Source organism: Lepidochelys olivacea (assembly GCF_965140295.1).
Source record: "Lepidochelys olivacea isolate rLepOli2 genome assembly, chromosome: 27".
NCBI lineage: Eukaryota > Metazoa > Chordata > Testudines > Cheloniidae > Lepidochelys > Lepidochelys olivacea.
In genome coordinates, this window is record NC_140437.1 from 3,275,460 (window position 1) to 3,300,963 (window position 25,504).

Consider the following 25,504-nt stretch of genomic DNA (forward strand, 5'->3'; position numbering starts at 1 on the left):
CTCAGAAATGTTCCAATAAGCTTCTTTCACAGACTAGACTCCTTGGTAGTCTGGGCCCAATACTTTCCCCTGGTACAATCCTTGTTAGTTCCAGCAGGCACCTTAGGTGAAAAGCAAGGGATTCCACATGACTGGGCCTTCTAAAGCCTCATCCACCTCATCCCCCTGGTCCGGTGGTCTATAGCAGACACCCACAGGAGTGATGTAGTGGTGGGAGTCTGCTATAGACCACCGGACCAGGGGGATGAGGTGGATGAGGCTTTCTTCCGGCAGCTCGCGGAAGCTACTAGATCGCATGCCCTGGTTCTCATGGGTGACTTTAATTTTCCTGATATCTGCTGGGAGAGCAATACAGCGGTGCATAGACAATCCAGGAAGTTTTTGGAAAGCGTAGGGGACAATTTCCTGGTGCAAGTGCTAGAGGAGCCAACTAGGGGGGGAGCTTTTCTTGACCTGCTGCTCACAAACCGGGAAGAATTAGTAGGGGAAGCAAAAGTGGATGGGAATCTGGGAGGCAGTGACCATGAGTTGGTTGAGTTCAGGATCCTGACACAGGGAAGAAAGGTAAGCAGCAGGATACGGACCCTGGACTTCAGGAAAGCAGACTTCGACTCCCTCAGGGAATGGATGGGTAGGATCCCCTGGGGGACTAACATGAAGGTGAAAGGAGGCCAGGAGAGCTGGCTGTATTTCAAGGAATCCCTGTTGAGGTTACAAGGACAAACCATCCCGATGTGTCGAAAGAATAGTAAATATGGCAGGCGACCAGCTTGGCTTAATGGTGAAATCCTAGCAGATCTTAAGCATAAAAAAGAAGCTTACAAGAAGTGGAAGGTTGGACATATGACCAGGGAAGAGTATAAAAATATTGCTCGGGCATGTAGGAATGAAATTAGGAGGGCCAAATCGCACCTGGAGCTGCAGCTAGCGAGAGATGTTAAGAGTAACAAGAAGGGTTTCTTCAGGTATGTTGGCAACAAGAAGAAAGCCAAGGAAAGTGTGGGCCCCTTAATGAATGAGGGAGGCAACCTAGTGACAGAGGATGTGGAAAAAGCTAATGTACTCCTTGCTTTTTTTGCCTCTGTCTTCACGAACAAGGTCAGCTCCCAGACTGCTGCGCTGGGCATCACAACATGGGGAATAGATGGCCAGCCCCCTGTGGAGAAAGAGGTGGTTAGGGACTATTTAGAAAAGCTGGACGTGCACAAGTCCATGGGGCCGGACGAGTTGCATCCGAGAGTGCTAAAGGAACTGGCGGCTGTGATTGCAGAGCCATTGGCCATTATCTTTGAAAACTCGTGGCGAACGGGGGAAGTCCCGGATGACTGGAAAAAGGCTAATGTAGTGCCAATCTTTAAAAAAGGGAAGAAGGAGGATCCTGGGAACTACAGGCCAGTCAGCCTCACTTCAGTCCCTGGAAAAATCATGGAGCAGGTCCTCAAAGAATCAATCCTGAAGCACTTACATGAGAGGAAAGTGATCAGGAACAGTCAGCATGGATTCACCAAGGGAAGGTCATGCCTGACTAATCTAATCGCCTTCTATGATGAGATTACTGGTTCTGTGGATGAAGGGAAAGCAGTGGATGTATTGTATCTTGACTTTAGCAAAGCTTTTGACACGGTCTCCCACAGTATTCTTGTCAGCAAGTTAAGGAAGTATGGGCTGGATGAATGCACTATAAGGTGGGTAGAAAGTTGGCTAGATTGTCGGGCTCAACGGGTAGTGATCAATGGCTCCATGTCTAGTTGGCAGCCGGTATCAAGTGGAGTGCCCCAGAGGTCGGTCCTCAGGCTGGTTTTGTTCAATATCTTCTTAAATGATCCGGAGGATGGTGTGGATTGCACTCTCAGCAAATTTCCGGATGATACTAAACTGGGAGGAGTGGTTGATACGCTGGAGGGCAGGGATAGGATACAGAGGGACCTAGACAAATTGGAGGATTGGGCCAAAAGAAATCTGATGAGATTCAATAAGGATAAGTGCAGGGTCCTGCACTTAGGACGGAAGAACCCAATGCACAGCTACAGACTAGGGACCGAATGGCTAGGCAGCAGTTCTGCGGAAAAGGACCTAGGGGTGACAGTGGACGAGAAGCTGGATATGAGCCAGCAGTGTGCCCTTGTTGCCAAGAAGGCCAATGGCATTTTGGGATGTATAAGTAGGGGCATAGTGAGCAGATCGAGGGATGTGATCGTCCCCCTCTATTCGACATTGGTGAGGCCTCATCTGGAGTACTGTGTCCAGTTTTGGGCCCCACACTACAAGAAGGATGTGGATAAATTGGAAAGAGTCCAGCGAAGGGCAACAAAAATGATTAGGGGTCTGGAACACATGACATATGAGGAGAGGCTGAGAGAACTGGGATTGTTTAGTCTGCGGAAGAGAAGAATGAGGGGGGTTTTGATAGCTGCTTTCAACTACCTGAGAGGTGGTTCCAGAGAGGATGGTTCTAGGCTATTCTCAGTGGTAGAAGAGGACAGGACAAGGAGTAATAGTCTCAAGTTGCAGTGGGGGAGGTTTAGGTTGGATATTAGGAAAAACTTTTTCACTAGGAGGGTGGTGAAACACTGGAATGCGTTGCCTAGGGAGGTGGTGGAATCTCCTTCCTTAGAAGTTTTTAAGGTCAGGCTTGACAAAGCCCTGGCTGGGATGATTTAATTGGGGGTGGGTCCTGCTTTTGAGCAGGGGGTTGGACTAGATGACCTACTGAGGTCCCTTCCAACCCTGATATTCTATGATTCTATGATTCTTTGTTTTGTTCTATCCCCTTTGATAGCTTTGGCACAAGGCAGGAATCCTTTGTGTCTCTCTCTGCGTCCCGTCCCCCCCCTTCTAAATGAAAAGACACCAGATTTAAGATGGATTCCAGTATCAGGTGACATGGTCACATGTCACTGTAAGACCTCATTCAGGTAAACAGCCATTTACAGTCAATTGTCCTAGTCAATGGGAGTCATCAAGATTCTACACCACCGTTAATGGCCCACACTTTGCATAATTACAATAGGACTTCAGAGTTATATTTTATATTTCTAGTTTCAGATACAAGAACGATACATTCATACAAATAGGATGAATATATTCAGTAGATTATAAGATTTGTAATGATACCTTACAAGAGACCTTACAAGGCCTACATGGCCTACCAAACCATTTCATAAGGCTCACAGCCTGCTTCAACACAATATACTAACAGCTGATTCATTAGCATTTTTTCATCATGTTTACATTTTAGTTTACACAAGTGTGTTAATAGGTTGTTTCTCTGTACAGTATTGTCTATCTAAATACAGATGAAATAAGCGGAACTTAAAATAGATATCAATACAGGTGACTTTAAGTATTAAAGTATGTAGAATCTGTTTGCTACATGTATGCATAACACAAGGTTATGCTTAGATTTATGAGGCTTTCCTGTGTAATAAGGTTGGGCAACACACATGTATAGGAATAGGGTAATATCACTTTAAATAGATTGTGAGCCCTCTTGTGGTGCTCACAGTGTTCTGTGGATTTTAGAAGCCTCCGGAAACCAGTTGCATCCTGCTGCTCTAGGTAGCTAGGCCTGCCATGTTTGCGTAGGGTTAGTAAACACGAGAGTTGGCTTAGGATAATGATACCTCCTTTATGAAGCACTTTGAGGGCTACTAATGAAATGTGCTAGATAAGTGCTAGGTTTTATTATTATTGTTATGATTATTGTTATTATTTTTGATGGAAAATACAGTTTTCACAAAATCAAAATTTTCTTCAGAAAAATTTCAGTTTTGCTGAACTTTTTTGATTTTCCTTTGGCAAAATCCAAATATACCATTTTGGTTTAGGTTGGCCCAAATTGAAACATTTCAGTTTGTTGAACTAAATCAAACCATTTAGTTTCGAGCCAGTTTGATATTAATCTGTCTGCATGAGCTATCACGGTACCTCATGGGAGTAGTAGTTTGGGCTTCCTGTCTGGACTACATCTCCCATGATGCACCAAAGTCTCCCCTCTGATAAAGTGACAGAAGTGCATCATGGGAGTCCCATAACTTTGGTGCATCATGGGGGATGTAGTCTGGCCAGGGAGCGGGGCCCATATGACTAACTGCAATATATCAAACAGATGCAGTTTAATGTTGAACTGACTTGTAACAAAAAATTTTAGACAGACAAGGTGGGTGAGGAGTATCTTGTATTGGACCAACCAGTTGGTGAGAGAGACAAACTTTTGAGCCACACAGAGTCCTTCTTCAAGTCTGGGAAAGGTACTCAGAGTGTTACAGCTAAATGCAAGGTGGAACAGATTGTTTAGCATAAGTAGTTAGCAGACATTGTAAGGGCCCATTCAAGGTAGAGTGGTCCATTAACACCTCTGCAGACCTAGGACAAAAAGAGGGGGTTAGTGGGTTACAGATTGTTGTAATAAGCCATAAACTGTAATGCTGGGATGCTGTAATGCTTTTCCAGCCCCAAACCCCAAGAAGAGCTCTGTATGGCTGAAAGCTTGTCCCTCTCACCAATGGAAGTTGGTCCAATAAAAGATGTGACCTCACCCACCTTATATCTCCCTAATATCTGGGGACTGACACAACTACAACTATACTGCGTACAACAATTTTTTTGTCATTTATGAATTTAAATTTTTCTGAGCAATTTGTTCCATGGAAAGTTTTACTGTTTCATTTTTGCCCTGATCTGGGACCAAAAAACTGTTTAAATATCAGAGTTTCTCCCAGGACAGAGACTTTGCTTTTCACAGAGCTCTGGTACATATGGTTATGTGGAACCCAGCTGTACACTGTGATTTCTTCGCATTATTTATCTGGTGTAAAGAGCATGAGACACAACACATTGTCAGTGGGAACCATGGTATCAAACAAATAGGACAGAATTATTCTTAGCGCCAATCAAATGGGACCAAACCCAACCAACACAGAGGACCTATAGGAAAGTGAATGTGATCTTGGAGGAATCTTGTAGCTTAGCTGTTGGGAGGGAACCCTATTTGACTGTATGACTTGCCTTCCCTTTGCAAACAGGAAGCTGTTTTCCACTCCAGAGCTATGGTCTAGCAGAATACACGTAACAGTGGCAGGTACAAACTCCTCAGTTCTAGTCCTGGCTCTGCCACTGAGTTGTTGTGTGGTGTTAGGACAGTCACTTAACTGCTGGGTCTCAGTGCCTCCATCGGCATGATGCGGGATAACAATACTTGTCTATTGCACTGGGTGGGCTATGGGGTGATTGCCAAGGGCTGCATGACCCTGACTTAGCCGATCCAGCTGTTGTCAGACTTCAAGAAAAGAAATGACTGATCCTTTGAGCAGAATGTATTCACGTTGGCTTTAGGGGATCTGTATTTTGTCTGGCTTCCTATGGAGCTAGTAATCCTCATTGCATAGGTGAATGACCCAGTCTGCTGCACACCCCCTGCGCTGCGTGCATCCTAATTCCCACAGGGGGTTGCACAGACGAGGAAGGAGCCAGGGGGATCAAATCTTTAAAGACTAGCTTGCTTCAGTGCAGCTGCTCTCTTCTTATAGAGCAACTGCACCCCCGCTCGCAGAGATGGGCAGGCACCATGCAGATTCTGAGGCTGCTGCAGCCTCACCTGCCTTTGGCTTTCACTTTGAACGACAGCATGTTGACGCAGTAATGTTTTTATTTCTAACACCTAACTGAGGATCTGGTGTGAAATTTCTCCTTTACTGACTGCAGTGAGTCGACCCAGGACTGGGGAGAAGGGAGGTGTGGTTGGGTAACCTCTCTGCAGGTGGGGGTCCTGAGTTCTGATGAGGGAGGCCATGGGGTGTCAACTGATGAGGAGACCCCTTTCTCTTTTGGGGATGACTTGCCCTGGTGCCCACCAAATGATGGCTACACTCTCCAGATGCCACCTGATGACTTGCTCATTTCCACCCCCAACGCTAACGTTGTTCTTGGTTCTCCCAGGCTGCCTGAGGGAGTGGGATGGCGTCAGCTGCTGGCCGGCGGTGTCAGTTGGCCAGTCCCAAGCAGTGACCTGTCAAGAGATCCTTCAAGTATTCAAGAAATCTCAAGGTGTAGTGCTGGCACCCCACAGCCCTCTAGTAAAGGGGCCGGTATCCCTCAAAGCCACCGCGCTGGGGGCTCTGTGCTCGGGTAGCTGGTTCCTCACTCCCACCTCTTGCTGGGAATGGAGACTAGAGCTGGGGGGTGAATCGTTTTCAGCAAATAGTAAATTTGCACAAAAATGCATTTCACGGGACTCTGAAACTTTTCCCAAATTCGGGAGGAATTCGGTGAATAGAAAAAAAAGGAAGAATATTTTTGAAAAGCCGAAAAGCTTCGCTTTGGCCATTTCAGTTTCTGATTGAATGAAACATTTCAATCAGTGATTTGCTCAGTTCTAGCGGAGGCTGCTCCTATGGCCCTTGGGGAGGGCAGCGTCTCAGGAATCACCCCACCCCTTATTCAACAGAGACACAGCCTGAGTGCCCCTTCAGCATCTGTCACCCATCCAACAGTCAGGTGCCTCCTCCCCTTTAGGCTCTGGCAGATTCTGGCTTGCGGCGCCATGTAGAGCAGGCCCACAGGCTGCTTCTGGCACCAGTCCCCCAGCCCTGAGCCTCTGCAGCTGCACATGCACCCCTGTCTTTTTCTCCAGCACCCCTCTTTTCCTGGGCTGGAAGAAGAAGTGGGATCTCTAATCCTGCCAGCTCCCTAACTAGCCAGGCCTTTCCCACTGCTGATACCTGGAAAGGGGTTGTCTAGCCACCCAGCAGCCTACTCACAGGGGCTGCCCTAGAGAAGGAGAGGGCTTCTCCCATGGGTAGTCCCTCTGTCTGCCTGCAGGTGGAGTGACCCTTCTGGACAGAGTCAGAGAGAGAGAGAGGGCACCAGGCTTATAACAGGGTCAGCAGAGGCTGTCATGGGATTCAGAGTAACAGCCGTGTTAGTCTGTCTTCACAAAAAGAAAAGGAGTACTTGTGGCACCTTAGAGACTAACCAATTTATTTGAGCATGAGCTTTCATGAGCTACAGCTCACTTCATCGGATGCATACCGTGGAAACTGCAGAAGACATTATATACACACAGAGACCATGAAACAATACCTCCTCCCACCCCACTGTCCTGCTGGTAATAGCTTATCTAAAGTGATCATCAAGTTGAGCCATTTCCAGCACAAATCCAGGTTTTCTCACCCTCCGCCCCCCCCCCCCACACACACACACACACACACAAACTCACTCTCCTGCTGGTAATAGCTCATCCAAAGTGACAACTCTCTTCACAATGTGTATGATAATCAAGGTGGGCCATTTCGAGCAACAAATCCAGGTTTTCTCACCCCCCCCCCCCCAGACGTTCTGGTTAAACTTGGATTTAAACTTAGAGAGTGGTCAGTTTGGATGAGCTATTGCCAGCAGGAGAGTGAGTTTGTGTGTGTGTGTGTGTGTTTCCGGGGGGGGGAGGGTGAGAAAGCCTGGATTTGTGCTGGAAATGGCCCACCTTGATTATCATGCACATTGTAGGGAGAGTGGTCACTTTGGATAAGCTATTACCAGCAGGAGAGTGAGTTTGTGTGTGTGGTTTTTGGAGGGGGGTGAGGGGGTGAGAGAACCTGGATTTGTGCAGGAAATGGCCCACCTTGATTATCATACACATTGTGAAGAGAGTGGTCACTTTGGATGGGTTATTACCAGCAGGAGAGTGAGTTTGTGTGTGGGGGGGTGGAGGGTGAGAAAACCTGGATTTGTGCTGGAAATGGCCCAACTTGATGATCACTTTAGATAAGCTATTACCAGCAGGACAGTGGGGTGGGAGGAGGTATTGTTTCATGGTCTCTGTGTGTATATAATGTCTTCTGCAGTTTCCACGATATGCATCCGATGAAGTGAGCTGTAGCTCACGAAAGCTCATGCTCAAATAAATTGGTTAGTCTTTAAGGTGCCACAAGTACTCCTTTTCTTTTTGTCATGGGATTGAGTCACCCCTTGGAGTAAATTCATGCACACTCTAGCCCTGAACACTCTAGGGTGCTGTGCACCGTTAGTAGCTGGACACTTGCAGTGGACAGTGGAGAGGCTGCCAGTTGCGCTGGGCCCTGGCAGTGCCAGCCTAGTTCCCCACACCTTTCTGGGCAGCCCTCTCAAATTCCAGCCCGCCTTAAAGGGGCAGGGGCCAGGGCAGAAGGAGGTCATTCCAAATACCATCATCACAGTGAGTTGGGGGCAGGAAGGTCTGATGTAAAGGCCACCAGAGAGCAGTGCAATGCTCTCAGCCTGGTGCAATGCACATATCTCCTGACATGTGCAGTGTGGCTTTCTGGCTCTGGGCAGCTGCACTGATGGGCAGTAGTGCCCTGGGCATGCACCTTAAAATAGTTACCTGTAGGCAGCAGTGGGGCGTAGTGGAGGGAATGTTGGCCTGGGACACAGCAAGCTTGAGTTCTATTCCTGGCTCTGCTGCTAGGTGAATCATGTCCCTGCTCTGTGCCTCAGTTTCCCCGTCTGTAAAATGAGGATAATGATGGTGACCTCCTTGGCAAAGTGCTGTGAGATCTACTGCTGACAAGTGCTAGATATGAACCGGATATTATTATTATTTCGAAGCTGTTCTTTCCTGGTAGCAAAGCAGGAGTCCCTTATTGGGCTTTGACTGCAGCCAAGCTAGGTTCTGAGTGCACTCATTTCAGCATTGTCAGAGCACAAAGAAAACTGACCAGCCACAGGGGCAAATAAGTATAATTTACTAATGCTCTGGGGCTTTGATAAACATTTGCCTTGGGTCATAGTGTAGGCCTGGGACAGGTCAGCTGAGACGGAGACTTGCTGAGAATCTTACCAGCAACTGAGGCTGTGATGACATGATCTTTGGGATGTATATATGTGATATGATGTATGTTGGGGCTAATCCATAGACAGTACACGGAGGGCTGTGTGATGACCTCCAATCTAGTTCTTTGTGCTGGGTGGGATTCCCAAAAGCTCTCGGCACTGGCTTTACTGCTCCCAGTGCCACCAGCTGGAGCAGGGTTAGGCCAGTGCTGAGTGGTCTGGGACCTGGCATGAGTGGCGTCGAGTCCCCTCCACATCCCTCTTCTCCAGTTACAGCAGGGTTGTCAGTGCCAGGCATCCAGGATGGGGCCCCCAGCTTCAAGCCTCAGGGCATGGCTGAGAACCAGAAACTGACATCGGAGCCCCTTAGAACAGAAACACTATAGTGCAGCCTGGGAGCTGGGGCAGAGGGTTGGGGGCTGGGGCAGGATCTGGGGTGCTGGCAAGGAGGTTGGGGGTTGAGGTCCTTGTAAGAGCTTCACTTTGTTGATGCAGTGTTGATACGCAAGAACTGCACAGAGTCTGGCTGGAGCAGCCCCAGCCCTCCGTACTACGCCTGTGAGCTGGATGGCAGCAATAAGGACACAGAAGCCAAGGCAAGTGCAGCAAGACTGTGCCAGGGAATGGGGCAGGGGCTGGTCTCCCCATTGCAAGGCTCTGCTGGGGAGTGGGGCGGGGGCTGGTATCCCCATTGCAAGGCTCTGCTGGGGAGTGGAACGGGGGCTGGTATCCCCATTGCAAGGCACTGCTTGAGAGTGGGAGGGTGTCTGGTATCCCCATTGCAAGGCTCTGCTGGGGAGTGGAATGGGGGCTGGTATCCCCATTGCAAGGCACTGCTTGAGAGTGGGAGGGGGGCTGGTATCCCCATTGCAAGGCTCTGCTGGGGAGTGGGGCAGGGGCTGGTCTCCCCATTGCAAGGCTCTGCTGAGGAGTGGAACGGGGGCTGGTATCCCCATTGCAAGGCACTGCTTGAGAGTGGGAGGGGGGCTGGTATCCCCATTGCAAGGCTCTGCTGGGGAGTGGAATGGGGGCTGGTATCCCCATTGCAAGGCACTGCTTGAGAGTGGGAGGGGGGCTGGTATCCCCATTGCAAGGCTCTGCTGGGGAGTGGGGCAGGGGCTGGTCTCCCCATTGCAAGGCTCTGCTGAGGAGTGGAACGGGGGCTGGTATCCCCATTGCAAGGCACTGCTTGAGAGTGGGAGGGGGGCTGGTATCCACATTTCAAGGCATTGCTGGGGAGTCAGGTGGGGACTGGTATCCCCATTGCAAGGCTGCGCAGGGGACTCTGGGGTTTGCCACTTAATGGAAGAGTTGTTTAAAAATGAACCAGCCTAGATTTAATTAAACACTGATGAGGGCCCACATCTGCACCAAACTGAACTCCACTAACTGGGGCAGGCTGGGTCCCCTGGGGCTGGTGGGCAGGTTGTCGGGGGCTCTAGGGAGTAGGCTGGGTCCCCTGGGGCCAGTGGGTGGTTAGCCGGGGTCTCTCTGGGGCAGGCCGGGTCCCCTGGGGCTGGTGGGCAGGTTGTCAGGGGCTCTAAGGAGCAGGCTGGGTCCCCTGGGGCTCATGGGCGGTTTCTGGGGGCTCTAGGGGGCAGGCCTGGTCCCCTAGGGCTGGTGGGCAGTATGCCGAGGTGTCTAGGGGGCAGGTCGGTCCCTTGGGGCCCTCATGGATGGTGGCATGAACACCACAGGACCCAAAGTCTGTCAGCAGCATGTCCTCCCCCACCCCACATTTCCACCCCACTGAGGGTCCAGAGGGTCGGTGGTGCTCCCAGCTGTGCGGCCATACTCTAGTGCCCGCACAGCTTCCTGGCACTGCCGTGCTGACCTGCTAGCTCAGCTGTACCTTTCTCTTCCAGGGGGCCTACTTTGCCACCGTGAAGGTGCTTTATACCTGCGGCTACTCCACCTCCCTGGCTGCTCTGCTCCTGGCCATCGGCATCTTCTCCTGCTTCAGGTAGGGCTGTGGCCCCGACAGCTCCGTGCGCTGCGGGAGGGCAGGAGGTAGCTGAGCCCCTTGCCTGCTGCCAGGCCAGATCTAGGTCCCAATTGCTCACAGCCACTGGCGTCCAGGGGTTTGCCATGAAGTGACGGAAGCCAACTAGAGCAGGGGATACAGCAGGCGGATTTGAGCCAGTGGGAGCGTGGGGAGAATGTGGGAGGCGGAGGAGACCCTTACTAATGGGAGGAAACAGGAGTGCTCACTGGCAAAGTGGAATCTGCCCCCCCATTCGACCCACCAACACACAGATACAGAGTGGGGACATTGAGTCTGCAGGCTGCTGATTCCAGGTGTCAGTGGCTTGGTTGCAGTCATAGGTTGCTCCCAGTAGCAGGGGAAGCTTCCTAAACGTGGGGGGGGGCTACTGTTGCCCGAACTGTGGCCCCACCCCTGCACTGCCCCTTCCTCCCTGCTCACTCCTCTCTGCCCCCTTACAGCCGGTAAAAAAAGGTTTTAAAAGTGGTGGGGCCATGGCCTCCTGCCCCCGCTCTGTTCCGATGCCCTGGTTGCTCCCGTCTGCTGCAGGCTCAGGGACCATCTACACTGGAGCTGGGGGGATAATCTCTACCTTGGGGAGACATACACATGCTAGCTTTGACTGAGTTAGCATGTTACAAATAGCAGCATGGCCACGGCGGTGTAAACAATGCCCTGGGCTAACTGCTCCAGTCCATGCTCCTCCAAGACCCTAGGTATGATCAGCCCTTCCTCTCTATACAAAGTCCAAGATGCATTTGCTACAAAGGGCCCCATTCTCCACTGATCTGCCCTTGGAGCTGTCATTCACCCCAGTGTGAAGTGCAGGTGAACTCCAGCGTTCTGATCTGGCAGCTTTTCTCACTTGTCTCCATGATGGCAGGAGGTGCAGGTAGGGTAGACAGGGACACATTTCACTTAAATGCTATTTGAACAACAATAAATCCCCAAATAACACTGCCCAGCTTAGACAGGCCAGTCTACAGAAGTGGAATCTAGAACATTTGTTTCTTCTTCAGTGTCATGTGAGTAGCTCCTGTTGCCACCTCCTGCAAACCCAGCTGATGTTACCCTGACACTGCCAAGCGTCAGTCACTCACATCACGTCAGAGATGAAAGAAATTCATGTTTTTCTTCTCAGTTCTAGCTGAAGAAGTGAAGCCCCTCTGCAAAATGGCCTCTAGGGGAACAGGTGTGACCTGAATTCTGCAATCTTTATGGGCAATGTTTCATAGAATCATAGACTATCAGGGTTGGAAGGGACCTCAGGAGGTCATCTAGTCCAACCCACTGCTCAAAGCAGGACCAGTCCCCAATTTTTGCCCCAGATCCCTAATGGCCCCCTTAAGGATTGAACTCACAACTCTGGGTTTAACAAGCCAATGCTCAAACCACTGAGCTATCCTCCCCCCCACCAATGTTTGAATGATTCTGTACTCATAGTGCTCTGTCTGTTGTAGTTGTGGGCTAACAGACATTGCCCTGGCAATGAGGGGCGATCAACAGGTTATCTCAAGTGCTTATATACAAATGCACAAAGCCTTGGAAACAAGCAGGGAGAACTGGAGGTCCTGGTGATGTCAAGGAACTATGACGTGATCGGAATAACAGAGACTTGGTGGGATAACTCACATGACTGGAGTACTGTCATGGATGGTTATAAACTGTTCAGGAAGGACAGGCAGGGCAGAAAAGGTGGGGGAGTAGCACTGTATGTAAGGGAGCAGTATGACTGCTCAGAGCTCCGGTACGAAACTGCAGAAAAACCTGAGTGTCTCTGGATTAAGTTTAGAAGTGTGTGCAACAAGAGTGATGTAGTGGTGGGAGTCTGCTATAGACCACCGGACCAGGGGGATGAGGTGGATGAGGCTTTCTTCCGGCAGCTCACGGAAGCTACTAGATCGCATGCCCTGATTCTCATGGGTGACTTTAATTTTCCTGATATCTGCTGGGAGAGCAATACAGCGGTGCATAGACAATCCAGGAAGTTTTTGGAAAGCGTAGGGGACAATTTCCTGGCGCAAGTGCTAGAGGAGCCAACTAGGGAGGGCGCTTTTCTTGACCTGCTGCTCACAAACCGGGTAGAATTAGTGGGGGAAGCAAAAGTGGATGGGAATCTGGGAGGCAGTGACCATGAGTTGGTTGAGTTCAGGATCCTGACGCAGGGAAGAAAGGTAAGCAGCAGGATACGGACCCTGGACTTCAGGAAAGCAGACTTCGACTCCCTCAGGGAACGGATGGCCAGGATCCCCTGGGGGACTAACTTGAAGGGGAAAGGAGTCCAGGAGAGCTGGCTGTATTTCAAGGAATCCCTGTTGAGGTTACAGGGACAAACCATCCCGATGAGTTGAAAGAATAGTAAATATGGCAGGCGACCAGCTTGGCTTAATGGTGAAATCCTAGCGGATCTTAAACATAAAAAAGAAGCTTACAAGAAGTGGAAGGTTGGACATATGACCAGGGAAGAGTATAAAAATATTGCTCGGGCATGTAGGAATGTTATCAGGAGGGCCAAATCGCACCTGGAGCTGCAGCTAGCCAGAGATGTCAAGAGTAACAAGAAGGGTTTCTTCAGGTATGTTGGCAACAAGAAGAAAGCCAAGGAATGTGTGGGCCCCTTACTGAATGAGGGAGGCAACCTAGTGACAGAGGATGTGGAAAAAGCTAATGTACTCAATGCTTTTTTTGCCTCTGTTTTCACTAACAAGGTCAGCTCCCAGACTGCTGCGCTGGGCATCACAAAATGCGGAAGAGATGGCCAGCCCTCTGTGGAGATAGAGGCGGTTAGGGACTATTTAGAAAAGCTGGACGTGCACAAGTCCATGGGGCCGGACGAGTTGCATCCGAGAGTGCTGAAGGAATTGGCGGCTGTGATTGCAGAGCCACTGGCCATTATCTTTGAAAACTCGTGGCGAACCGGGGAAGTCCCGGATGACTGGAAAAAGGCTAATGTAGTGCCAATCTTTAAAAAAGGGAGGAAGGAAGATCCTGGGAACTACAGGCCAGTCAGCCTCACCTCAGTCCCTGGAAAAATCATGGAGCAGGTCCTTAAAGAATCAATCCTGAAGCACTTGCATGAGAGGAAAGTGATCAGGAACAGCCAGCATGGATTCACCAAGGGAAGGTCATGCCTGACTAATCTAATCGCCTTTTATGATGAGATTACTGGTTCTGTGGATGAAGGGAAAGCAGTGGATGTATTGTTTCTTGACTTTAGCAAAGCTTTTGACACGGTCTCCCATAGTATTCTTGTCAGCAAGTTAAGGAAGTATGGGCTGGATGAATGCACTATAAGGTGGGTAGAAAGCTGGCTAGATTGTCGGGCTCAACGGGTAGTGATCAATGGCTCCATGTCTAGTTGGCAGCTGGTATCAAGTGGAGTGCCCCAAGGGTCGGTCCTGGGGCCGGTTTTATTCAATATCTTCATAAATGATCTGGAGGATGGTGTGGATTGCACTCTCAGCAAATTTGCGGATGATACTAAACTGGGAGGAGTGGTAGATACGCTGGAGGGGAGGGATAGGATACAGAAGGACCTAGACCAATTGGAAGATTGGGCCAAAAGGAATCTGATGAGGTTCAATAAGGATAAGTGCAGGGTCCTGCACTTAGGACGGAAGAACCCAATGCACAGCTACAGACTAGGGACCGAATGGCTAGGCAGCAGTTCTGCGGAAAAGGACCTAGGGGTGACAGTGGACGAGAAGCTGGATATGAGTCAGCAGTGTGCCCTTGTTGCCAAGAAGGCCAATGACATTTTGGGATGTATAAGTAGGGGCATAGCGAGCAGATCGAGGGACGTGATCGTTCCCCTCTATTCGACATTGGTGAGGCCTCATCTGGAGTACTGTGTCCAGTTTTGGGCCCCACACTTCAAGAAGGGTGTGGATAAATTGGAGAGAGTCCAGCGAAGGGCAACAAAAATAATTAGGGGACTGGAACACATGAGTTATGAGGAGAGGCTGAGGGAGCTGGGATTGTTTAGCCTGCAGAAGAGAAGAATGAGGGGGGATTTGATAGCTGCTTTCAACTACCTGAAAGGGGGTTCCAAAGAGGATGGCTCTAGACTGTTCTCAATGGTAGCAGATGACAGAACGAGGAGTAATGGTCTCAAGTTGCAGTGGGGGAGGTTTAGATTGGATATTAGGAAAAACTTTTTCACTAAGAGGGTGGTGAAACACTGGAATGCGTTACCTAGGGAGGTGGTAGAATCTCCTTCCTTAGAGGTTTTTAAGGTCAGGCTTGACAAAGCCCTGGCTGGGATGATTTAACTGGGAATTGGTCCTGCTTTGAGCAGGGGGTTGGACTAGATGACCTTCTGGGGTCCCTTCCAACCCTGATATTCTATGATTCTATGATTCTATGATTCCTGTAGCTAATTAGCAACCAGAGCTATTCAGTGTTGGGGCCTTGCCCGGATACAGCTGCCCTCTTGCTATAAAGGCTGAGAGTTCAAGCCCCCTGGGTATAGATCTAAAAATTAACTTAGCAATTTTCCCCCTCTCAACTTGCTTATACGGTGGAATCATTAATGGCATCTAGCACTTATGCCCCAAGTATTCCCCAGGTGAAAAAGCTAAAGGAGGAGAAGGCTGGGTGATTTCTGACAAGCAACCTTGACAGACAAGGGCAAGCCAGGGAAACAGGATACAGTTTGAGGGACTGCCTAGGAATCTGGGGTGTGGCAGGTTGAATCAGACCAGTGTCCATCTAGGCCAAGGTCCTGTCTTTAACAGGGCTAGAAGCGGCTGCTTGAGAGGAAGGTAAAAGGTGGGATAACCTGCCCCTAGGAAAAGTCTCCTCCTCACCCCTTGTAAGGAGCAGCAGGTCAAGAAAATGGGATTGCAGAGTCCTTGGCAGCAGCCATCTCCACGCCAGCACCTAACGGCTGTGGCAGTGGACGCACTTGGCAGGGGGCTGACTAACATGACATTCCTGGTTGCTGATTGGCCTGGACATACTATTTAAGCCTGGGGAGGGTACAGGAAGTTTGTCTGTGCAACTAGGTGGATCCCCAGCTAGTTGCTGCTACAGACCTAGCTTCCTCACTCTGGTTCCTGACCCTGGCTTTTCCCTCCTGGCTCTGATACCTAGTTTCTGATTCGGCTTTGTGTCCTGCTTCTGACTTCTGGTTAGTGACCTCGCCTTTACCACCTGGCCCTGACTCTTGGCTCCTGACTTGGCCTCAACTCCAGATTCTGTTCCTGATCCCACAGAGACCCATAATTCTGATTACTGATGTCTGACTCTGGCTCTCGCTGTGAGGCCGGCGGCCCATGACCTGGCTCTGACAGCTTGCACAGACCATCTAAACGCAGCCCATGCAATGCCCTGGTGAGGGAAGAAGGCGTTTCGGTGCCCAGACGAGCCGAAGGGTCTCTGGATATGCCGGAGTGGATTGTTGAAATATAGGCAGAAAATCAGGCTCCACGTGCTCGTGCAGATGTTGTCAGAAAATCAAATCTGGCGTGACCAGGTAACCTATGTGCAGGAGGGAAATGCTTCATTCCAAACTTGGGGCACGAGCCTGTTCCCGGAACAAGGCCCCACCATGCCTTTGCCTGAACGGTTTGACAGGGACCAGCGGAAGTTCAGAGGTGTCATGAACCAGTGCCGCTTCCTCTTCATCTTTTGCCCTCAGGCCTTCCCCGCTGAACAGGCCAAGGTGGGAATGGTGATAAGACTGCTGTTGGGATAGGCCTTAGACTGGGCCTCTCCCTTTCTGGAGCAGGGCAGCAAAGCAATTGTCTTCCTAAGAGCCTTCTCTACCATCCTTAACAAGCTCCATCTCACCCATTCAGAAACTCCATTCAGAAACTCCAGCAAGGGTCAGAGCCGGCCGCCACATATGCCATTTGATTCCCTCAGCTTACTGAATGTACAGAGTTGTATGAGGCAGCCCAGCTGTGCCAGTTCAGGGCAGGGCTGAGCGAAGAGATCAAACACATGTTGGCTCAGGTGAAGGCTGCCACGGACTTAACTGCGTTCATGGACTTGATTCTTCACATTGATAACTGTCTGCATGAGTGAAGAGAGAAGAGCGGTCCCACTCCAACACCTCCAGACCAGAATCCTGAGGCTACGCAAGTGGACCTGACCCAAAGGTGGCTGACTGTCACATCGGAACCGTTCTCAACAATCTATTCTGTTACTATGGTAAGGTGCGCCGCACACTTGCTTCAAGTCCCTTAAGAACCCTTACTCAGCAGGGGTCAGGAACAAATGAGCCCAGGCCCCATAGGCGGGCTAGACCTAGGCAAAACCTCAGAGCTACCCCTTGGAATGCCCCCCAAACCCTGTCTGGGACCTGTCCCAGGTTACTAAGACTCTCACCACACCACTAGCTGCCAGTTCAGCTGTACATCCCAGACAAGGCCCAGAGAATTCTCCCACAGTGGGCCATCATTGACTTCGGTGCTCCTCACAGCTTCATGAATGCAGAGATGGCCTGGGCTCTGCGAATTCTTGTCCCAACAGAAACCACACCTGGTTTTGCGGTGACAATAGATGGGACCCTCCTGTCCTCAGGACCAGTGACTCAGGAGACCATGTCACTGTGACTAGAGGCTGTGTGTGATACAGAGGATCCAAGAAGTATTGCAGTTCAGTATAATTCATTCCCCTCATTTCCCTTTGATCTTTGGCATAACCTGGCTGGCACGTCACAATCCACGCATCCGTTGGTGAGACCAAAAGGTTATCTTCTCTTCCACGTACTGCAGGCAGGTCTGTCTGTGCACTGTGGACCACAAATCCCTGGACCCTGGGTCTCACTGCCAGACAACAGCAACTCAAGCATTGTCTGGACCCCATGCCGCAGCCATCAGCCAGAGTATATGCTCCTCAGAGATGACCCTCCATGTTCCCAAAAAATATCAAGACTATGCCAACATCTTTGAAAAAAGAAATGCAGATGCACAGCCCCCATATTGAGACTGTAACTGTCCTATAGACTTGCAGCCCAGAGCCAAAGTTCCATATGGCTGGATCTCTGCGATGTTAGAGCTGGAACTCATAGTCCTCTGTTGGTATATCCAGGAGAACCTTGTTAAGGGATTCAACTGTCACTCAACATCTCCTGCCAGAGCTCCTGTTCTTTCTGTAAAGAAGAGAGATGGGTCCCTTTCCCAGGTATCTGGCTCGTAGGTCTTGCCCACATGCTTAAGGTCTAACTGATTGCCATATTTGGGATCAGGAAGGAATTTTTCCCTGGGTCAGATTGGCAGAGAGCCTGAGAGTTTTTCACTTTCCTCCACAAAATGGGGCATGGGTCACTTGCAGGTTTAAACTAGTGTAAATGGTGGATTCTCTGTAACTTGTAGTCTTTAAACTATGATTTGAGGACTTTGGTAACTCATCCAGAGGTTAGGGGTTTATTACAGCAGTGGGTAGGTGAGGTTCTTTGGCCTGCAAAGTGCAGGAGGTCAGACTACATAATCATGATCATCTCTTCTGACCTTAAGGTCTATGAGTCTCTGTTTAGACTACCAAGCGCTAAACCAAGTGATGGTTTGGGACTGATAACCTCTGCCACTAATCCTGGAACTGTTGGACCACGTCTGATCTGCTCAGGTGTTCACCAAACAGAATTTTTGAGGGGCCTACAATTTAGTACACATCCAAGCAAGGGACAAGTGGAAGACAACCTTCCAAACATGCCATGGACACTTTGAATATTCAGTCATGCCATTTGGCCTCCCTAATGCCCCAGCTACATTTCAGCACTTCATTAACAACATATTCAAGGATATTCTAGACCAGAGGTAGACAAACTATGGCCCGCAGGCCACATCCTGCCTGTGGGACCCTCCTGCCCAGCCCCGGAGCTCCTAGCCTGGGAGGCTAGTCCCCGGCCCCTCCCCTGCTGTTCCCCCTCCACTGCAGCCTCAGCTCACAGCACCGCCGGCACAATGCTCTGGTGGCGGTGCTGCGAGCTCTTGCCAGGCTGCGGCTCTGCAGCTGCACGGTGGCATGGCTGGCTCCAGCTGGGTGGCACGGCTGCCTGTCCTGGTGCTCTGGGCGGTGCGGCTGTAGCGGTGCCAGCCTCTGGTGCTCCAGGCAGCATGGTAAGGGGGCAGGGAGCAGGGGTAGTTGGATAGAGGGCAGGGGAGTTTGGGGTGGTGGTCAGGGCTGTGGATAGGGGTTGGGCCGGTCAGAGGGTGGGGAACAGTCAGGAAGGAGGGGGGGTTGGATGGGGCAATGAGGGGCAGGGGTTCTGGGGGCGGTCAGGGAGAAAGGGTGGTTGGATGGGGCAAGGGTCCCAGGGGGGCAGTCAGGAGTGAGAGGAGGGGTTGGATGGGGTTGCGGTGGGCAGACAGGGGTGGGGGGTCTAGGGGCTGTCTGGGGACAGGGAGGGATGGATAGGGCAGGGGTCCCGGGGGGGCTGTCAGGGGGCAAGAAGCAGGGGGGGTCAGATAGGGGGCGGGGGCCGGGCCATGCCTGGTTATTTGGGGAGGCACAGACTCCCCTACCTGGCCCTCAACAATTTTGGAAACCCGATTTGGTCCTCAGGCCAAAAAGTTTGCCCACCCCTGTTCTAGACCAAGAGCCTAGTGGTAGCCTACCTGGATGATATCCTCATCTTTTCAGAGGACTAAAACAGACTGACCAGCACATCTGTGGCTTTGTGGATATGGGGGAAGCAGTGGATGTGATATATCTTGACTTCAGCAAAGCTTTTGATACGGTTTTCCACAGTATTCCTGCCAGAAAGTTAAAGAAGTATGGGTCGGATGAATGGACTATAACTGGGATCGGCAGCCTTTCAGAAGTGGTGTACCAAGTCTTCACTTATTCACCCTAATTTAAGGTTTCACGTGCCAGTCATACATTTTAACATTTTTAGGGGGTCTCTCTCTATAAGTCTATAATATACAACTAAACTATTGATGTATGTAAAGTCAATAAGCTTTTTAAAATATTTAAGAAGCTTCATTTAAAATTAAATTAAAATGCAGATCTTATCAGTTTAATGTGATCCTTGCCCTTGCTTTTCCTTGCTGAGTTTTCCAATGTCTGGCACGTATTTGGATACTTTAAGCTCGGCACACAGGCTTCTGAGTGATCAATTGTTAACTGGCTCTGAGAGGGACGGAGGACAGATTTCATGTGTGAAAATACGGTATGTGGATCCAAATGCTGAAAGCATTTCAAACCAATTTTCTTCAAACAGTTAAATTTCACTGGCAGGGATGTCCAGCAGGTCAGAATAGAGGCCTCATGATCTCTCTCGGTAGGTTCAAGTGCACTCCACAGATCTCCAAACTTTGATGCCCACAATTCTGAGCTTTTTAACTGAATGAGCTGCATTTCGAAATCTTCAACACCCATCCACTGATATACAGACAAATCCAAGTCGCTTTCATTGAACTTTTCAGGTTTAATTAGAAAAGAAAGCACTGGGCCAAATCGCTGGAAATCTTGAAATCTGTCAGAAAATTCTGATTCCAGTTCTTGCGTGTACATTCCAATCTCATTGACACTGACAGTGCAACGTGTTGATAGCTCTTTTATGTGTTGGATGTAGTGGAAAGTCGAAGTTCGAATATCCCGAGAAAAAACTGCTAAACAACAAATGCCTTCCAGGCTTCATAAAGATCCAGAACCGTTTGCCCTGCACCCTGGAGACAGAGGTTGAGTTCGGTTAGGTGAGTGGTGATATCAGTTAGAAACATGAGCTTACACAGCCATTTGTCATCATCCAGTTCGGTGTAGTTTTGTCCTTTTTCCAACAAAAAGGCCTTGATTGTATCAAAACAGTTTACAAAGCGCATCAAAACCTTGCCATGACTTAGCCACCGAATGTTGTTGTAAAGTGGAATGAAGTGAGTTTTTTACCCATGAAAGCTTACACCCAGATAAATCTGTTAGTCTTTAAGGTGCCACCAGACTCCTTGTTGTTATAAGCACTGCCCATCTCTTCTAGCTGTGCTTGAAACTGTCTGAGTCAAAGCAGACCGAGCAACAAGGAAATTCACAATTCACACCACTATATTCATCACATTATTAAGCTCTGAATTAGAAATTTTAGCACACAGGTTTTCTTGATGGATGATACAGTGAAATTTGACCATCAGGCAGCCAATTTGATCTTCAAGTAATGTTACAAATCCCTTCTGTTTTCCAGCCATGGAACACAAAATATTTTTCTGTTGTCAACTCCTTGTTCTTCAAAATGGTTTACAAAAGTTTCCGCTATATCTTCCCCCTTTGTTGTGCCATGCACAGGTTTTAGGCAACAAAGTTCCTCTTAGATTTCATCGGAAGCACAATATCTTGCATCAACTGCCAAACATGGAATGTTGTTTATATCCATGCTCTCATAAACTGCAATGCTAAACACTGCTGTATCTTTGAATGCAGTCGTCTGCTTTTCGTTAATGTTTTCTGCCATTTCGCTTATGCGTCTCTCAACTCTTCTGGCAGAGACAGGAAGTTCTTTTATTCTAGATACGATCGTATCTTTATTTGGCAAATCATTGAACAAAACCTCCAAACTGCTGAGAAAAATTTCTTTTATATATTCCCCATCTGTAAACTGCTTTCTGTTTTTTGCAATGCACTGTGCAATCTTGCAACTTCCTTCTGTAGCTTGATTTTTACCTACACTTAAACATTTAAAAACACTGCTTTGCTTCGCATATCCTGCTACTGCCTTTTTGATCTATTCAGTCTTGTCTGCTTCATCAAGAAAGGTTTTCTCATGCTTCGTTTGAAAATGTTGTCGAACACTTGATGTGCAACAAACAACACTTTCACAACAGAAAGCACAAACAGCACAGTCCTTCTCTTGGATAAATCCAAATGTGTCTGTCCAAGAAGGCTGAAATGAACGGACATCTAACTTTGCTTTCTTAGGAACTGAGATTTTGTCAATTGTTTCCCTCAACTCTCAGTGGGGAAAAAAAAGGGCGACAGAGGGCATGCACAAGGTCAAAAGCAGTGCGCTGTTCCACGTGGCCTGATATAAGCATCAAATCAGGATTTAAAAATATCCTAGTGGCGCTGAAACAATTTTTAAGGGGGAGGTGTTGCTGAGCTGCACCCCCTCTTGACCCTGTCTGCACCCCTCACTGCCCCAGACCGGGGCCAGTGGGCCACAGCTGGGGGAAGCTGCAGAGTGCCAGGCCGAGGCCAGGAGCAGAGCCCCGAGCCAGCGACTGGGACCCTAGGCCGGCAGTGGAGCCCCCGGGACCAGTGGCTGGGACCGGCAGCGGGCTAAGCGGGGCCGGCGGATGGAACCCCGGCTGGCAGGGGGTTGGTGGCCAGTGCCCCAGGCCAGCAGCAGAGCTGGCTGGTGGCCAGGACCAGGGCAGTGTGAGTGCCACTGAAAATCAGCTCACATGCCACCTTTGGCACGCGTGCCATAGGTTGCTGACCCCTGGACTATAAGGTAGATAGAAAGCTGGCTAGATTGTCAGACTTAATGGGTAGTGATCAATGGCTTAATGTCTAGTTGGCAGCCAGTATCAAGCAGAGTGCCCCAGGGGTTGGTCCTGGGGACGGTTTGGTCAACTTCTTTATCAATGATCTGGATGATGGGATGAATTCCACCCTCAGCAAGTTCGCAGTTGACACTAAGTTGGTGGGAGAGGTAGATATGATGGAGGGTAGGGATAGGGTCCAGAGCGACCTAGACAAATTGGAGGATTGGGCCAAAAGAAATCTGACGAGGTTCAACAAGGACAAGTGCAGAGTCCTGCACTTAGGATGGAAGAATCCCATGCACCGCTACAGACTGGGGACTGACTGGCTAAGCAGCAGTTCACAGAAAAGGACCTGGTGATTACAGTAGATGAGAAGCTGGATATGAGTCAGGAGTGTGCCCTTCTTGCCAAGAAGGCTAACGGCATATTGGGCTGTATTAGTAGGAGCATTGCCAGCAGATCGAGGGAAGTGATTATTCCCCTCTATTTGGCACTGGTGAGGCTACACCTGGAGTATTGCGTCCAGTTTTGGTCCCACCACTACAGAAGGGATGTGGACAAATTGGAGAGAGTCCAGCGGAGGGCAACAAAAATGATCAGGGGGCTGGGGAACATGACTTAAGAGGAGACACTGAGGGACCTGGGGTTATTTAGGCTACAGAAGAGAAGAGTAAGGGGGGATTTGATAGCTGCTTTCAACTACCTAAAGGGGCGGTTCCAAAGAGGATGGAGCTCGGCTGTTCTCAGTGGTGGCAGAGGACAGAACAAGAATAAGAATGGTCTTAAATTGCAGTGGGGGAAGTCTCGGTTGGATATTAGGAAACTATTTCACTAGGAGGGTGGTGAAGCACTGGAATGGGCTACCTAGGGAGGTTGTGGAATCTCCATTCTTAGAGGTTTTTAAGGCCTGGCTTGATAAAGCCTGGCTGGGACGATTTTGTTGGTGTTGGTCCTGCTTTGAGCAGGGGATTGGACTAGATGACCTCCTGAGACCCCTTCTAACCCTAATATTCTATTATTCTAGGATTCTATGATCTGGGCCATACCAGAGAGGCTCCAGCAACATGTCCTGTACACCAAAGCTGAGACGTACTCAAAAATCATGGAGCAGGTCCTCAAGGAATCAATTCTGAAGCACTTAGAGGAGAGGAAAGGGATCAGGAACAGTCAGCATGGATTCACCAAGGGCAAGTCATGCCTGACTAATCTAATTGCCTTCTATGACGAGATAACTGGCTCTGTGGATGAGGGGAAAGCAGTGGACGTATTGTATCTTGACTTTAGCAAAGCTTTTGACACGGTCTCCCACAGTATTCTTGCCAGTAAGTTAAAGAAGTATGGATCGGGGGAATGGACGATAAGGTGGATAGAAAGTTGGCTAGATTGTCGGGCTCAACGGGTAGTGATCAATGGCTCCATGTCTAGTTGGCAGCCGGTATCAAGTGGAGTGCCCCAAGGGTCGGTCCTCAGGCTGGTTTTGTTCAATAACTTCATTAATCATCTGGAGGATGGTGTGGATTGCACCCTCAGCAAGTTTGCAGAGGACACTAAACTGGGAGGAGAGGTAGGTACGCTGGAGGGTAGGCATAGGATACAGAGGGCCCTAGACAAATTAGAGGATTGGGCCAAAAGAAATCTGATGAGGTTCAACAAGGACAAGTGCAGAGTCCTGCATTTAGGACGGAAGAATCCCATGCACCGCTACAGACTAGGGACCGAATGGCTCGGCAGCAGTTCTGCAGAAAAGGACCTAGGGGCTACAGTGGACAAGAAGCTGGATATGAGTCAACAGTGTGCCCTTTTTGCCAAGAAGGCCAATGGCATTTTGGGATGTATAAGTAGGGGTATTGCCAGCAGATTGAGGGACGTGATCGTTCCCCTCTATTCGACATTGGTGAGGCCTCATCTGGAGTACTGTGTCCAGTTTTGGGCCCCACACTACAAGAAGAATGTGGAAAAATTAGAAAGAGTCCGGCGAAGGGCAACAAAAATGATTAGGGGACTGGAACACATGAGTTATGAGGAGAGGCTGAGGGAACTGGGGATGTTTAGTCTGCAGAAGAGAAGAATGAGGGGGCATTTGATAGCTGCTTTCAACTACCTGAAAGGGGGTTCCAAAGAGAATGGATCTAGACTGTTCTCAGTGGTAGCAGATGACAGAATGAGGAGTAATGGTCTCAAGTTGCAGTGGGGAAGGTTTGGGTTGGATATTAGGAAAAACTTTTTCACTAGGAGGGTGGTGAAACACTGGAATGGGTTACCTAGGGAGGTGGTGGAATCTCCTTCCTTTGAGGTTTTTAAGGTCAGGCTTGACAAAGCCCTGGCTGGGATGATTTAGTTGGGGATTGGTCCTGCTTTGAGCAGGGGGTTGGACTAGATGACCTTCTGAGGTCCCTTCTAACCCTGATATTCTATGATTCTATGATTTGACTAGACCTCCCTGGTGTTCCTAGGTACATCCTCTCCACAGAGGGTATCCAATAGATCCCCAAAACAGAGAGATTGTCCATGACTGGGTGCCCCCATGGAGTGTCAGAGGTATGATGATTCACAGGCTTCACAACCTTCTATCGGTGCTTTCTCAGACTTCTTGAGGCACATACCACCCCTTATAGCCCTCTTCTAAATGCCCACCAAGTTCACCTGGACATCTGAGGCTCAGCTCTCTTTCTAGTGATTCAAAGCTCCTTTCATTGAGGGTCCCACAGTGGTACACCTAGAACTACCCTGCTCATTTGTAGTACAAGCTGATGCATCCAATGTGGCTTCTGAGGCAGCACTCTCCCAGAGCCACAGGCCCCAACACCTACTGCATCCATTTGCCTACTATTCTCTGAATCATAGAATTATAGAATATTAGGGTTGGAAGGGACCACAGGAGGTCATCTAGTCCAACCCCCTGCTCAAAGCAGGACCGATCCCCAATTAAAACATCCCAGCCAGGGCTTTGTCAAGCCTGACCTTAAAAACTTCAAAGGAAGGAGATTCCACCAGCTCCCTAGGTAACGCATTCCAGTGTTTCACCACCCTTTTTTCCTAATATCCAACCTAAATCTCCCCCACTGCAACTTGAGACCATTAGTCCTTGTTCTGTCATCTGCTACCACTGAGAACAGTCTAGAGCCATCCTCTTTGGAACCCCCTTTCAGGTAGTTGAAAGCAGCTATCAAATGCCCCCTCATTCTTCTCTTCCGCAGACTAAACATCCCCAGTTCCCTCAGCCTCTCCTCATAACTCATGTGTTCCAGTCCCCTAATCATTTTTGTTGCCCTCCGCTGGACTCTTTCTA

The 25,504-nt window shown here is 49.4% G+C and overlaps 1 protein-coding gene across 1 annotated transcript in view; it reads left to right on the forward strand.

Annotated features, from left to right (window-relative positions):
- Positions 1-25,504, forward strand: part of LOC311513564 (vasoactive intestinal polypeptide receptor 1-like) — a gene marked incomplete at its 3' end in the record, with an annotated part of 67,886 nt that overhangs the window by 22,662 nt on the left and 19,720 nt on the right. Inside the window, exons 6-8 of the mRNA XM_084615485.1 lie at positions 5,938-6,045; positions 9,301-9,401; positions 10,671-10,768. Coding sequence (XP_084471611.1) covers positions 5,938-6,045; positions 9,301-9,401; positions 10,671-10,768 — 307 coding nt within the window. The remainder of the gene's footprint in view (positions 1-5,937; positions 6,046-9,300; positions 9,402-10,670; positions 10,769-25,504) is intronic.